This window comes from Pteronotus mesoamericanus, unplaced genomic scaffold (genome assembly GCF_021234165.1).
Source record: "Pteronotus mesoamericanus isolate MK-2021 breed Mesoamerican mustached bat unplaced genomic scaffold, CSHL_Meso_final scaffold_167, whole genome shotgun sequence".
NCBI classification, from domain to species: Eukaryota; Metazoa; Chordata; class Mammalia; order Chiroptera; family Mormoopidae; genus Pteronotus; species Pteronotus mesoamericanus.
The window spans coordinates 3,586,055-3,600,702 of NW_026555308.1; the positions used below are offsets into that span (position 1 = coordinate 3,586,055).

The following is a 14,648-nucleotide window of genomic DNA, read 5'->3' on the forward strand; positions in this document are numbered from 1 at the left end:
CATTCATGGTTCTGGGAAGTCTGGTGATAAAGAACCTGGTGCCTTTGGTGGCTCAAGGTTTCCCAGATGCGCGTGGCATAGACCGCTGCAGCAGGAGCCCTGGCCTGTCCTCGTGGCAGAGCCCTGGCAGCCGCAGCTGGGAGGCACCCCCGTGCCGATGGCCGGCCTTCCTCCTGGTCAGCTCAGCCCAGGCTTTGGTGTCTGTCCATTTTTTTGACATTTCCACGCAAACCTCTCGTCTTCCTCACACATTGCTTCCTGACGGATCTTACCCTCTATTGAAACAGGGTCTGGCACTTCTATAAAGTAGATCCTGGCCTCCACAGTAGCAGATGTTGAGTGTTGCAAATTAGATAACACTTCTAGAAGTAGGAAACACAGGTCAGATCAAGCTACAGAGAAATATATTTCACCTGTGGGCTGTGTGGCCAAGCTGACTTACTGCCTATGGCCACAGCTCCTAAGAAAACAGTCTCCTTACCCAAGGGTCTGTGTCACAGGCGGCCAGGACTAATTGAGGACATGGAGCCCACATTAGGTAGATGGGCAGGTGGCCATTCATTCTGTAGCTCTGAGAAGTGTGCGGGTCTCTCCACTGCTGCACCCCTGGTCAGGGCTCCCCACACCAGTGCCCAGAGGTGGGGGCAGACCCTGTCCAGGGACAGAGCACCTCATGGCATTGGGGAGGCGACTGGTAACAACAGGCCCTTGGGGGGGGGGCAGGCTGTGTTCCCGGGGCTGCTCTGAGCACTGGCTGTGCACCCAGGTCCAAGTCCACTCACTTCTGCCTGGGGCTGACAAATTCTCGCCTAATCCAGTCGGAGGCTCTGTGGACAGTGGCTGATCAGTTTCCAGGAGCACAGACCCCAGTGAGGACAGGAGATCCAGGGGTCAGCAGCCAAAGGTGCCCTCCTCTGTTGCATGGCTGCAGCTGCTGCTGGCACCGTGACCGCTCACCTTGGGCTGGAGTCCCTGGTCCGCTCCGTGGTCCGCCACAGACGTTCATCTGCAGTGGAGGGCGCCGGCTGCCCCGCCCCCCAGGTTTCAGAGTTGGTGGGAACCCCGAGCCTGGTGGGTGAAGGGAGCAGCTGAGACGGATGACTTGGCCTAGCCTGACCCTCCTCCCTCTGCTCCCACCTGCAGGATGGTCCACTTCCATGGAGATGCCCTGAAGCCTCCTCACCACTGGCCCCACCTGGCCTCTGCTTGGTGACCCCAACTGTGACATGGGGGCCACTGACCTGACTCCATTCTGAGAGCCTGACCAGGCTGGCAGCATGGAGCCCTCAGCTCCCCGGACTTTGCTGAGGGGCTGTCCAGACTCCAGTGAGACTCCTGGTCTCTCCTATCTGCACACCCTTCATAGCCACAGCTCTGAGGGGCCCTGCGACCCTTGATTGAAGAGCACAGTGGACTGTCCCCTCTGACAAACCCTTTTTTCTGTGGTCTCTGTATTTGTAAATGGTACAAGATGAAGGACAGAACCTTTCTGTCTCAGGCAGTGAGCTCTGGGGTTCCCCCAAATGCCTTGTCAGCTGAGTAGCTGGGGCTGGGGGCAAGCCGCCCACATGTCCCAGATTGGCTTTATCCAGGCTCCCAGCCACTGGGGGGTTGACACCCTGAGAACTCAGCAAACTGGCGGGAGAGAATTTATTGGGGGGGGTAAAGTACTTGTCTTCACAGGAATTATTACTGGGGCACTTGTCAGGGAAGGAGAGGAGGTGGGGTCCGAGTCACAGTCAATGAAGGAAACAGTGCCTGTCCCCTCCCCCTATGTGTGTGGCCTGGCTGGCACTGCTGCTTTGTGCCCTCCGTTGCCTCCCCTTCCTGCTCAGGTCTGCCTCCCATAGCTTGCAGCCCTTACCCACAGCCCTGCCCTCTGGGCAGCCCAGGTTTCTGCACTCCAGGCCTGGTGTGGGTTCCGGTCTGGGTCTGCCTAAGGGCAGAGGTGCAGGTGCACAGCCTGTTTGCAGCAATTGGTCTAGTGGCCCCTCTCCAAGTCCTGCACTTTCTCAGAAGTGGCTTTGCACATATCCTCAGACCTCCACCAGGTGTGGGAGCTTATGCTCAACCGGTCCACTTATTCTGGGAAGGACCTGAGCAACTTTTCTGCTCCCTCTGTGCCATTTAAAGGTCACTTTATGTTTCTTCCTAATTTGTTTGGGGCTCCAGGGACCTGCCTGGGGGAGGAGGACCCCCATCTGAGTTGGCCTCGCCCTTTTTTTTTTTTTTTTTTAGGATAAACCACCTGGGCAACAAAAAGGCAGAGGTGTTACCCAGCCCTGGTGCAGCAGGGCACAAGCTGCCTCAGCCAGGGACCTCGGCCTGGTGTGTGGGTGAGCCTGTGCAGCTCCCCACCCCAGGATTGGGGGTTGCCAAGAAGCTCACTTTCTGAGGATCTCCCCTGGGAAGGATAATGGTTCTGGTTCTGGGGTGGTCAGCAGCTGTCCACAGAGCATCTGCACAACTGAGGGCTTTGTCCGGTGGGGTCCTTGTTCTCTCTCCAGTTGGACCTGTGAGCAGAGCTGCCTTACGCATAGCTCCCGGCCATGCTCAGGCCACCTTCCCTGGCTGTTTGGCTCTGTGTGTAGCCTCCCCTCTCCCCCACTGGTGTGCTAATTGGTGCATGCCAGCGCACACACAAGCTGGCCATCTCTCTTCTCTGCCCCTCATCACCTACCAACACCCTGGCCTCTCTCCATTGGTATTGGTGCCAGTACTCTGAAGGACAGGATGCAGACTGCCCTGTCTTGGACTTACACGTGCTATCATTTGATGTATTCTGACTGGCTAGTTTTTGTTCGTTTTTACTGTATATTTATAGTAATAAAATAATGCAGCATTATCTTGTCCCCTCCTTTTCCCGCGCATAGCACTGCAGGGCCTCAGCTCTTTCTTGGTCAGGAGGCAGTACTTCTACATCAGTGAGGTCTGACTCCAGGAAAAAGCGAGGGCTGCCTGGGATGCCATGTGTGATGCCGCTGGTTGGTTGCTCTTGGGGCCAGTGTTCTGATTTTTGGGTTGGATCGAATGTTCCTTGGGGATTTGGCTCAGTCTTCTGAGCAGGTGGGAAAGGAACCCAGGGCCTTCAGGGTTTTGAGGGGCTGCTGCAGTCCCCATGTGCATCGCTGATTCATCCCACAGATGTTGCCTGAGCACCTGCTGTGTGTCAGCAGAAGGCAGAATGGGCAAGGTCCAGGCCCCTTGGAGCTTGTGTTCTAGTCAGTGAGACTCTGTACAAGTAAATTCACATCTTCCCAGATTTGGTTACCATTAGGAAGAGTGTCAGCAGGTGACAAGATGGAGTCACATGGGGGACTTAATTTAACCCATGGTCTAGAAGAGCACCCCTGGCAGTTGGCACAGCAAGTGCAAAGGCCTGAAGGCAGGAGCGAGCCTAGGGTGTCCACTGAATGGAAAGAAATGGGAGTGGCCCAGAGCTTGGCATTAAGGGATGTGGTGCAGACACTGCAAGAGCTTGTAGGGGCAGAATTTTATTCTAAAATCAGGTTTTTAAGCAAGGGAGTGACTCCAGAGGTCATGTGGAGAAAGGATTAGAGGGGCAGGTTTGGCTGCCATGATGCTGAAGCCCTGCCTGGCTCGTTTCTCTGCCCAGTGAGTGGTTTCCCAGTAGGGAAAAGCTGGTGCCCCAGAATGCCCAGGCAGCACTGTTTGTACTACCCCAGCAAGCAGGGCCCCCAGTTCCTTTGCAAACACTTCCAAGTTGCCTTCACAGGCCCCTTCTTTAATTCGGGCATTTGAAAGTGGGACCATTGTTCTTAGCTGGCCAGTCCCTCCCCTAAGGAAGGACTGCCACCTTTGGTTGCCCCTGGTCTGGCATGGTCCCAGTGTACCTAGAAAGGTGCTCAGCGTCGGATGACTTCTTACATGGGCTATACTCGATCTCCCCCCGTAGTTCCCTTGTCTCTTTCATTAATGTCTGTTGTCGGAGGGGTTGAGCACAGGGTGCCATTCTTCTGTGCTCCCTGTCCGACACTGGCCCTGGGCCCAGGTCAGGCCCTGCATCCTGGAGACAGCCCTCAGTGGATGGGCCCTTCCTCTCACTGACTGCTCCCCTTCAGACAGTTACTTGCCCTGGGACCTGGCCCGCCCCTGACAGCTGCAGCTACCTCTCTGAGCCCTGACTAGCAGAGGGCCACAGGGGGGAAGGGGGCCAGTCCCCCCTTTGGGTCCTTAGTACCTATATCTCCTGACAACACATCATGGACCAAACGTGAGTTTCTGGTGGACCCCTTGCCTGCCCTCAGCCCCTTCTTCCCTTGCTCAGTCCTGCTCAGGGCAGCCTTCCCTGTGCCACAGACCTTGACCTCACTGCATGGCTCTTCCAAGGCTGTGCCCGTGGCACCAATACCGAGTTTCATCACTCAGCAAATACATGGGGAGGCAAATGGAGCTTGAGCCAGCTGGAGGAGTGAGTGGTACCAGGACTTGGGAAACCCAGCGACATCTTTCTCCTCTTCCTTCTGCACAAACATGGGGTGAGTACCTGAGGTGGAAGACAGTAGGTTTTCTTCCATGGACACTGGGTAAGAGACAAGGTGGGAATCTGGGATTCTGACTCTTATCACCAATTGCGGAGTGCCCTTAGACAAGTCCTGCCCCCTCTGTGAGCCCAGGGTCCCTTTTGGGAAATTGGGGAGATCCCATTTTCTCCAATAGTATCTGGCATATGGTGCCTGACATAGAGGGTATTTGGGGCGATGGGCGCAGCTCACAACTTGGGACTTAAATCACTGTAGCACTAGCTGACTGGGTGTAGGGAGCCCTTGGGCTTCTCGCCATCTACCCCAAGACTGAGCCTGGACCCGGACTGTGGGGCAGTTGCGAGGTTCACCTGGCCCCTTTTTCGTGCTGTTACGGAGTGAGGGAGACCAGCATTGACCTAGGGTTGGAGTGCTTAGCAGGTTGTGCTTTCCTGTTCCAGGGCTCAGCTGAGCCCTCCTGGCGGAGGCAGGAGGCACGCGGGGAAGGCTTGCGACTCGGTCCCGCCAACGGTGACATGATTTTTAGGGATCCTGCTGCCCTCGTTTGGACCGACAGTCTTGAACCCCGAATCTGTCGCCCTCCCCACCCTGCAGGCTCCACGAGCAACAGGCCCGAAGCCCTAAGTCTTTATGCCCGCGAGCGAGCGAGGTGGGCACGTTGCATCCTGGGCGTTGTGGTCTTCGAGTGCAACGGGCTGCGCCGCCACTCGGGGTTTGAGGCTATTGGGTGCAGGCTGAAGAGCCGCCGTTCCTCCCTTTCTACACGCGCTTGGCTCCTCTTAACGACGCTTCGGCGCGTCGCGGTGGGCTCTCCCGATGCGCGTTAGCGATTGGCGGAGGAAGCGAGGCTGCTCGTGGATTGGTCAAGTGCGGCGGGGGCGGGCCAGCGCTTACACTTAAGGGGAGGTGCTCAGGGGCCAGGGGGCAGTGCCAAGATGTCGGCCGCGGTGCCGGAGCTGAAGCAGATTAGCCGGGTGGAAGCTATGCGCCTGGGGCCGGGCTGGAGCCACTCGTGCCACGCCATGCTGTACGCCGCCAACCCCGGGCAGCTTTTCGGCCGCATCCCCATGCGCTTCTCAGTGCTGGTGAGGACGCGGGCGGGCGGATGGTGGCCAGGGCGCTGCTCGTACCCGTGCCCGTGACCCAGCGCTCCCTTGCAGATGCAGATGCGCTTCGATGGGCTGCTGGGCTTCCCCGGAGGCTTTGTGGACCGGCGCTTCTGGTCGCTGGAGGACGGACTGAACCGGGTGCTGGGCCTGGGCCTGGGCTGCCTGCGCCTCACCGAAGCCGACTACCTGAGCTCGCACCTGACCGAGGGTCCGCATCGCGTCGTGGCGCACCTGTATGCGCGGCAGCTGACGCTGGAGCAATTGCACGCCGTGGAGATTAGCGCGGTGCACTCGCGCGACCACGGCCTGGAGGTGGGGCCGCCGCCCGGGCCCCGCCCCCCCACTCCGTGGTTTGGCTCTGGCCCCGCTGAAGGCACCGATGGGTAACACGTCCCCTTGAGGGTCCCCTAGTGGGTTGGGTGTCACTGTCTCCAGCATCAGGGTTGGGAAGAGGGACCTGAGGGTGGAAGGCTGGGGCTCTCCTGGCTGTTTTCCATCTGCCTTGCTGCCTGCCATTGCCAATCCTGGGAGTGGGGAGTGGGATTGGTGTGGGGGATGGGGTGGAGCGGGACCTGTTCAAGGTGGTGGGAAATCCAAGAGCAGAAGGGCACTTGCAGAGCTGGAAATGGAGGTTGGGTTCTCATGGCGTGGTTGAAGACTGTTGTGATTTGTGGGTGTTATGGTCGGAAGGGCAGGGAGTGACACTGGTGTTTGGGATTCACCAGCTGGAACGAGGAGCACGGAGTGCAGACTGGGGGGCTTCCAGCCAGCGAACTTGAGGCTGGAACTAGCGGATGCAGAGGGCAGACATGCATGAGGTGGCTTTGTAACTTGCTTGGGGAGAGGGCTGCACTGCTCCTAAGCAGCTGGCTGGCTTCTGCCTCACTAGACCCTGCCGTGGTCTTCCATTGTCCATGGCAACCTGGCTTTCCTTCCCCTGGCCTAGCAGCTCATACAGGTCCCTCCTACCAGGGCTGTACTGTTGGTGTCAGGACCTGGCCCCAACCCTGGTCTCCTTTCTGTGCAGGTGCTGGGGCTTGTGCGGGTCCCACTGTATACCCAGAAGGACCGAGTTGGTGGCTTTCCCAACTTCCTGAGCAATGCCTTCATCAGCACAGCCAAGTACCAGCTCCTCTTCGCCCTCAAGGTGCTCAATATGATGCCTGAGGAGAAGCTGGCGGAGGCTGTCGCTGCAGCCACTGAGAAGCAGAAGAAGGCTCTGGAGAAGCTGCTTCCATCTTCTTCCTGAGGTTGCTCCTGTACCATGTGTTTTTGCCCTCTGGCTCTGTGCCCATGGGCTGAGACTGGGCTCTGAAATCCTATGGGAGTGTGTTTTCTAGCGTGTTTGTGTGTGCATAATGCTTGCTGACTGCATGAGGCGAGTGGGCATCTCTTCATCTCCACTGTCTCGAGCAGTGACTGGGCCAGCTGGGATCTCAAGTTGGTCAGTGGATGGCCTGGGGGTGCTGGGCCTGGCTGTCTATACTCGGGACATTTTCACCTACCTTGAGACCTAAACTTGCCTCCCTGAGAGTCCCTTGGGCTGGTGGTGGCCCAGGTACTGCCCAATTTTCCAGGTGTGTAGGTGCACACACACTTAGGCATCCTCCATAAGAACCAACTTCTCATTGGTCTTTCTCAGTTGACTCATTCCTTTATACTGCCCTCTATGCCAGCCCTGGGGCCTAGAGGAGAGCCAGCTTGGGTAGGATGTTGTACTGTTAATATTGGCTGTTAGCTTTAACTTGGTTAGATTTCCTTTTCTGTGTTTGAACTATGGGTGAAGCTTCAAAATTGCTTTACCCCACTGGGACTTGGTCCCAGCTGTAGATGGACTTGTTGAAGGGACAGACAGTAAAGTGGCCCCTCAGCTGTCCTGTGTTTTGGTCCTGCCTGCAGGCCCAAGGCTGGGTGCAGGAGGACATCCCCTTTCCTCTCCCACTACCTGGAGACTTAAGGACAGAGCCAGGTCCCAAAGCACTAAGCACCATTCAGAGTCAGGCTGCCACTGACCTATATTGGGGGTGGGGGGGTTATTGTCTACCTACCTGTTTACATGTGGCACTACCAGCCATAGACCTCTCTGGGCCATCAACCTGGTCTGGGGCTTCTGTGCTGAGACTGTCCACAAGAGGCTGCTTTACTGATCCTGGTGGCCCTGGCTATGGGTTGAGCCTGTTGTTTCCTACTGTGCTTTGAAAGCCTCCTTTTCTCCATTCCCAATATGGTCTGTAGGCAGTTCCTGGGGATGGTCTGGAAATACCCACCAAGTTTGCAGAATGACAATAGGAGAGCCACCACAGGCAGAAAGGTCACCACTGGAAGTCTCCTATGGCCCTATGTCTGGCGAAACTTCTCAGCAAAGCTACAGGACAACTTCCACAGTGCCCGCCCAGCCTGCTAAGGCAAGCAATGCTCCCAGCACAGCCTGGGCGTCTATTCTACCTTAGAGTCTTGATGAAGCAGCCACTGTGGGCAAAAGCACTTCACTCTGTAAATAAAATACCTGTACCTTGTTCTTCTCTTCTTTCCTGGGGCACAGGGGCATGCTTGGCGCTCCAGGTAGCTTCTATTGAATCCCAGGGGCTCTGGGCAAAAGTGGCCTTAGCTGCAGGGGATGATGAGGAGGAGGGGCCACCAAGTCAGCCCCATTGTGAGCGCAGTGTTCTCTGTCCCTGCAGAGGAAGCCTGGGCCCCAGCAGATCACTGGAGCTGGGGGGGTCTTGGCATGACTTTCCAAAGCTTGTTTTGCTGTCAGCCAGTACTGCGTGAAGTGTGACCGGAACTGAGCCCCTCACCAACTGATCTTAAATTTTATTTTCCAGCAAATGACATATGCTGCCCAGGTGCCCCCACTGTCACCCCTTAGGGCAAACCTGAGTGTGTGCCTGTGGTGCATGGGGACACGCTCTCTCCCCAAGGCCCTGTCTGCTCTGGGCCTTACCACACGTTCTGGATGAGGCCCTTGTCTTGCCACCATGGGGGCCTTGCTGCCTGGCACTGGCCACAGCCCCGTCGGTCCTGCCTCTGCTAACTGTTCCGGGGGCCAATCCGCTGGCCCCAGCTGGGCCCTGGGCTGCTGCAACTGCCTGCTCACTGCCCTCCTGTTTTCTGGGCACACAGCTTCAGGGTGGATCAGTCACCCAACGTCAGAGTCTGAGAAGGAAAAGAGAGAACTAAAGTCGGCGCTCACTCAGCTCCTGGTGGACCCTACTGTCCCAGATTGGACCCTGGGCTGGTTGACACTCACCATCCCTCGGGCTATGGCTCCCGCCAGTTCTCTTTCCCATTCAGCACCTGCAGCTTCTCCAGGCCCTGGGTCACTGAGCACAGCACTCGCCCTGAGGGTGGAAACAGACTGTTTTGCAAGTCTGGGCGGCAGCAGCAGAATGGTGCCCTGGCTGGGGGGCGGGGGCAGGGGCAGGGCGGGGGGGGGGGGGGGCGCAGTTTGACATGGCAGGAGGATGGGGAGTACTGCGGATGGTTGACCTGGAGGATGTTTTGTAGTAGGGCTGCCCCAGGGGTGTGAGCTGACAAAGCTTTTCCTGTTACTCCATGTCTGGTCCCTGGGTGGGGGTGAGGGTCACTGGCTGCCCTCCCAGAGACTCACCCATCTCGTGGACTCGATCCTCCAATGCTTGTGACAGCTCAGGGAGGCTCAGAGCTTGCAGAGAGGCCTGCCAGCCTTTGGAATCTGTGGGGCAGGGCTGGGTGAGCCTGTGGTCTGTGCGCTCACAAGCCCTGCCTCTGTGCTGAGCTGCTGTGACCAGGAGACCCATCCAACTGTCAGTACCTGCGTGACCCCCTTGTTACATCAAAATGTGCTCTGCTTGCTGACCAAAGCACTAACTGCTGGTCAGGGCCCAGCCCCAGGAATGAACCCTCCCATGAGGCTGTGCCCTGTGGTCCGCCAGCCCAGCCCAGGCTCCAACTGGAAGTTGGAGAGGTCACTTGAGGTCTCGGACAGCACAGTCAGCCACCGCCCAAAGGCTTTGCCTCCCACCATCAGGAGGGACAGTAAGGAAATGGGCAGGGGAGGGCAGGGATGCCCTCACCCTGGAGTCTGGAATTGTGTTTGCAAGGGGGCTTGGGAGTGCAAATGTGATCAGGGCTGAGACAAGTGGTAAAACCCAGCCTGAGGAGGCATCTCTGCCCAGTCCTGGGCCAGGACACTGCTCTCCTTACCAGCTGTGGGGAGGGCTGGGCCCAGGGTGGCCCCAAGAGGGGACTCGTCTCGCCTCACTCGGGCTGACAGCTCAGCCTGACAGGCTCTGCAGGACACAAGACCAAGTGCTGGTGAGGGGACAGGCCTGGCAACTGCTTTCCATGGCCCCAGAGGGCAGGGGAGGGCAGACACCCCCACCTCCCTGAGTGAAAGGCAGAGCTCTGCCCTGTCCCTGCAGCCCACCTTCTTGAGTGTGGCAAGCACCCCAGGCACCTACCCACACTGACAAGCTCCCTGGCAGAGAGTTTGCATAGAGTATGCACACTTTCAGGGTCCTACTTCTGCCTGGTCTACCTCGCAGGGAGGAATAGCCCAGATGAAACAGGGGAAGCAGGGTGGGCAGGGGGGCGGCAGGGAGTGACCCCAGGAAGCCCTGAAAGCAAGTCCTTGGTTGAAGAATCTGGAGGGAACGCAGGGCCAGCTGAGGTGCCTACTCACTGCAGCTGGTCCAGGATGAGAGCAGCGTCCCGAGCCAGGGCCCAGGTCTCCTGCAGCTGGGCAAGGACATCCTTGCGGGTGCCATCCTGCTCCAGGAGGCAACTCTCCACCACAGCCCGCAGCTCCTGCTCCTGCGACACCTGGCCGCGCATGGCCTCCACTTCCTCACAGCGCTGGAGAGGGAGAGGTGGGAGGTGGGGCTGGCAGGTAGGTAAGTGGGCCAAGGATGCAGGAGACATGAGGCCACCAGACACAAGGATCCGCCCCATCCTCTGCCTCTGCCTGTCCCTCTATTCTGGAATGAGATGGTCTTTCTCTACCTTGGAGTCTTTCCTGCTTTGGATCCCTTCCTGTGAGCCCTCTGGTATCCACACCACCCTCTTGTTCTCTGCTCACACTCTATCTCTTCTCTCTTGTGTCCATCTGACCGCCTGTCTAATGTCCCGTAGAAGGCTTTCTGAGCCTTCTTCCTGTGGGTCTGCCTGCGCATCTCCCCTTCAGAGTAGGAGCTGTAACGCTTTCAGCCTTCACTGTCCTATCACCCACTGTCCTCCTCTGCAGGTATGTGTCTCCAGACACCTCTCGCCATTTCTGCACATCCCCTCCCCTGCTCTCCCCACTTACTTTGTGCAGCTGGATAGCAAGCTCTTGCATCTCAGCTTCCAGCCTGTCAGCATAGGCCAGCTCCAGGGCATCACTGGGGGGGCGGGCACTGCTGTGCCAGCGGGCAATGGCAGAAGTCATCTTCCTCTTGGGTCCAAAGAGTCTGCAGAGGGAATGGGAAAGGCACTCAGATCAGCATTTGCCATGTTCCTTGGAAACTCCATGGACCATCCTTCCATCAAGATGGTGCTCGTAGGAAAGTTCCTAGCTTTGAAGAGGGACAGTCACCCTGGGACCCTGCAGCACAGGACAGAAACAAAAGTGATGACCTTACAGGAAGCTGCTCCCCTCAATCTCTGCCCAGTCCCCTTTCCAGTTGGGAGGCTGCTTCCACTAAACAGGGAACTCAGTCAGCCGGCTCTAGACTATGGATGACTGCCAACTTGGAAAGCTCTTGGAAGTGAGAAGGCACAAAATGTCTGGGTGCCCTGAACACAGCACTGTCAGCTGGGCCAGCTTGGGGAGCCATAGGACCCAGGCCATCTGCATCTAGGCCAGAAGTAGCTGTAGAAGTGGAGAGAGGACAGCTGACTACAGGAAGAAAGCAGACTTCTGGAGAAGGCAGCTCTTTCTATCCAAATGCTGGAAAGCTGCAACATCAGCTGGTCCCAGGACTTGGACTGAGACAAGGGGCACACAGCCACAGATGCCCCTCTGGACTCACGTGACGCCAATTTCCTTTAGGTCGCTCTCAGTGAGGGTCAGGAAGATTCGAAGATCCACGTCCTGTTCCTCGAACAGCTGCAGGTACTTCAGACACCCGATCTGTTCCAGCAGTGTGGCAAGGTCCTAGAGGGCAGAGAGGCCAGAATAGGTCAGAGGATGGGCATGGCACAAAGACATGGGGAGAAAAAAAATGCACATGGTGCAGCGTGGAACCATTTTCTCCTGCTAAGCATATACTCTTAGGTTGCCTTTAAGGGGGGAGATCAGCGCTAAGTTCAGCAGTGGGACGGTGACTTGACTGCAAGCGGAGAGCCCAAACTACCCCCTCCTCTCCCTGTGCCCTCAGCCAGAGCAGGGAGTCCAGAGAACTTTCCATCTATTTGTGTCTCTGGATCTAGTGTCTTCATTTCAGCCTGAAAAATACCTTTAGTATTTCCTGTAGGGCAGGTCTGCTAACAACAGATTCTCTTACTCTTTGTTTACCTGGTACTATCTTAATTTCTCCTTCACTTTTGAAGGACAGTTTTTGCTAGATATAGCATTCTTGGTTGAATTATTTTTCTTTCATTATTTTTAATATGTCATCAAATGTCTTTCTAGTCTCCATGGTTTCTGATAGGAAAATTAGCTGTTAATCTCATTCAGATTCCTTTCTGGGTGATGAGTCACTTCTCTTTCTTCCTTTATTTAAGATTCTCTTGTTTTTTTAACAGTTGGATTATGTTATATCTAGGTGTGAATCTGAGTTTAATTTACATAGAGTTCATTTAGCTTCTTGGATGTGCAGATTCATGTTTTTTATTAAATTTGGAAAGGTTTGGCTATTTTTAAAACATTTTTACTGGACTTTCGGTAAAGATGGCAGTATAGGCAGACATGGCTCACCTCTTTGCACAACCACATCACAATTACAACTAAAATATAGAATCACCATCACCCAGAACCATCAGATATTGAATTGAATGGAAGTCTGACAACTACAGAATTAAAAAGACCACATCCATCCAGACTGGTAGGAGGACCAAAGACATAGAATGGGCTGGTCCCATACCCAGGTTGGTGGATAAAAATTTGGGAGGAATATCTCAAAAGCAAGGAGTCCCAGCCCCACACCAGGACCCCCTCCCAGGGTTCCAGTGCCAGGAAGATAAGTCCTCACAACTTCTGGCTGCAAAAACCAGCCAGGATTGAGTCAGTGGAAGAAAATTCTGAAGCCCCAAGCAATTCCTCTTAAAGAACCCACATATGGCCTCACCTACTCAGATTCATATCCTCTAAGATCTAGCACCAGGGTGGCAGCTTGAAAGGCACCACTGACATAGTGGGAAAAACTGAAGTGTCTGGCATCAAGGCGAGTAAAGGCAAGCTGATGCCATATCTGAGACTCTATCAACCTGGCTAACACAGTTTGTTTGACTCACCTTGGAGATCCCCAGAGACTACCCTACCCAACTTACAGGCCCATCCAGGCTCCTTCTCCATATGAATGGCTGGTTATGGCTTGTGCTGCACAACTCTCTAAATCCTCTCAAATAAACAAGAGCTGGCCTCAGTGAGCCCCAGGCCCAGCACTAGCAGCAGCCAGACTAAATGCCAGTCTGGGAATCTCCAAACCCAGCACAAGTAGCAAACGTCTCAGATTGCTTTATACCTCAAGCAGGGTGGCCACAAGCAAGCAAACAAAAAAAAAGAAAGAAAAAAGAAAATCATGTGGGGGCTGACCTTGACCTGCACCACCTGGGAGACTCCCCAGTGGACAGATACAGACCACACAGGAGCACCACCATCCTGCCCTTGTAAAACTGATCCTCCATGGAGGGTGAAGGTTGAGAGTAGGTGGTCACAGCCAATTCTTGCAGCTGACTGGCTTGAGTATCTCCCTCCCATTGATCTGCCAGCGGCAACCAAGGCTCAACTACAAGAGAAGGGAGTACTCAGCCCACATGAAGGGCCCACCTCAAGTACCCAGCTTGGGTGATAGGGGAGGCTCTGCCACTGGACCCTATAGGACACTTACTACATTAGGCCACACTACCAAGAGATGGAGTCAAAGCAGCTCTCCTGAATACATAGAAACAAACACAGGAAGGCTGCCAAAATTAGGAGACAAAGGAACATGGCCCAAATGAAAAAATAGATCAAAACTTCAGAAAAAGAGATAAACAAAATGTAGATAAGCAATCTATCAGATGCAGAGTTCAAAACACTGGTTATTAGGAGGCTCAAGGTACTTAGTGAGGACCTCAACAGCATAAAAAAGACCCAGTCAGAAACAAGGGATACACTAATTGAAATAAAGAACAATTTACAGGGGAACAACAGTAGAGTGGAGAAACTGAGAATCAAATCAATGTTTGGAACATAACGAATCAAAAAAACAACCAATCAGAACAACAAGAAGAAAAAAGAATTAAAAAAAATGAGGATAGTGTAAGCAGCCTCTGGGATTCAAGAGGTCCAATATTCACATCATAGGGGTGCCAGAAGAAGAGAAAGAGCAAGAAATTGGAAATCTATTTGAAAAAAAAATGAAAGAAAATTTTCCTAATTTGGTGAAGGAAATAGACATGAAAGTCCAGGAGGCACAAGATCGATGCAAAGAGGCCCACTTTAAGACACATGATTATTAAAATGCCAAAGATTAAAGATAAACAGAGAATCTTAAAAGCAGCAAGAGAAAAGAAGTTAGTTACCTGCAAGGGAGTTCCCAATAGACTGCCAGCTGATTTCTCAAAAGAAACTATGCAGGCCAGAAGGGACTGACATATTCAGAGTCATGAAAAGCAGGGACCTATAGCCAAGATTGCTCTACCCAGCAAAGCTATCATTTAGAATTGAAGGGTAGCTAAAGAGCTTCCCAGACAAGAAAAAAAATAAAAGTTCACTGTCGCCAAAGCATTTGTATATGATTTTTTATTTTTCTAAGATTTCATTCATTTATTTTTAGAGAGGGAGGAAGGGAGGGAAAAAGGGAAAAACATCAATATGTGGTTGCCTCTTGAGCACCCCCTTCTGGGGACCTGGCCCACAACCCAGGCATGT

The 14,648-nt window shown here is 54.6% G+C and overlaps 3 protein-coding genes across 8 annotated transcripts in view; 2 read left to right on the forward strand and 1 right to left on the reverse strand.

Annotated features, from left to right (window-relative positions):
* The window catches only part of MGRN1 (mahogunin ring finger 1), a 51,868-nt gene extending 49,023 nt beyond the window's left edge, over window positions 1-2,845 (forward strand). For 3 of the 4 annotated variants that reach the window (XM_054589538.1, XM_054589535.1, XM_054589537.1), the window contains one exon: window positions 1,144-2,845. The gene's annotated coding sequence lies outside the window, so the exon portion shown is untranslated. Of the gene's footprint in view, window positions 1-931; window positions 1,042-1,143 lie in introns of all 4 variants that reach the window. The other variant, XR_008530493.1, reaches the window with a different exon arrangement.
* A 2,595-nt stretch (window positions 2,846-5,440) lies between these two features.
* On the forward strand, window positions 5,441-8,086 carry NUDT16L1 (nudix hydrolase 16 like 1). The gene is made up of 4 exons (XM_054589221.1): window positions 5,441-5,590; window positions 5,666-5,926; window positions 6,642-6,864; window positions 7,850-8,086. Exons 1-3 carry the CDS (start codon window positions 5,441-5,443, stop codon window positions 6,861-6,863), a joined length of 633 nt encoding a protein of 210 aa, XP_054445196.1. The 3' UTR covers window position 6,864; window positions 7,850-8,086.
* A 501-nt stretch (window positions 8,087-8,587) lies between these two features.
* Window positions 8,588-14,648, reverse strand: part of ANKS3 (ankyrin repeat and sterile alpha motif domain containing 3) — a 33,670-nt gene continuing 27,609 nt past the window's right edge. For all 3 annotated transcript variants that reach the window (XM_054589539.1, XM_054589540.1, XM_054589541.1), the window contains 7 exons: window positions 11,605-11,729; window positions 10,902-11,043; window positions 10,278-10,450; window positions 9,800-9,885; window positions 9,225-9,308; window positions 8,865-8,955; window positions 8,588-8,790 (listed from right to left, as the gene is read on the reverse strand). In XM_054589539.1, coding sequence (XP_054445514.1) covers window positions 8,876-8,955; window positions 9,225-9,308; window positions 9,800-9,885; window positions 10,278-10,450; window positions 10,902-11,043; window positions 11,605-11,729 — 690 coding nt within the window. In that variant the 3' untranslated portion in view covers window positions 8,588-8,790; window positions 8,865-8,875. The remainder of the gene's footprint in view (window positions 8,791-8,864; window positions 8,956-9,224; window positions 9,309-9,799; window positions 9,886-10,277; window positions 10,451-10,901; window positions 11,044-11,604; window positions 11,730-14,648) is intronic.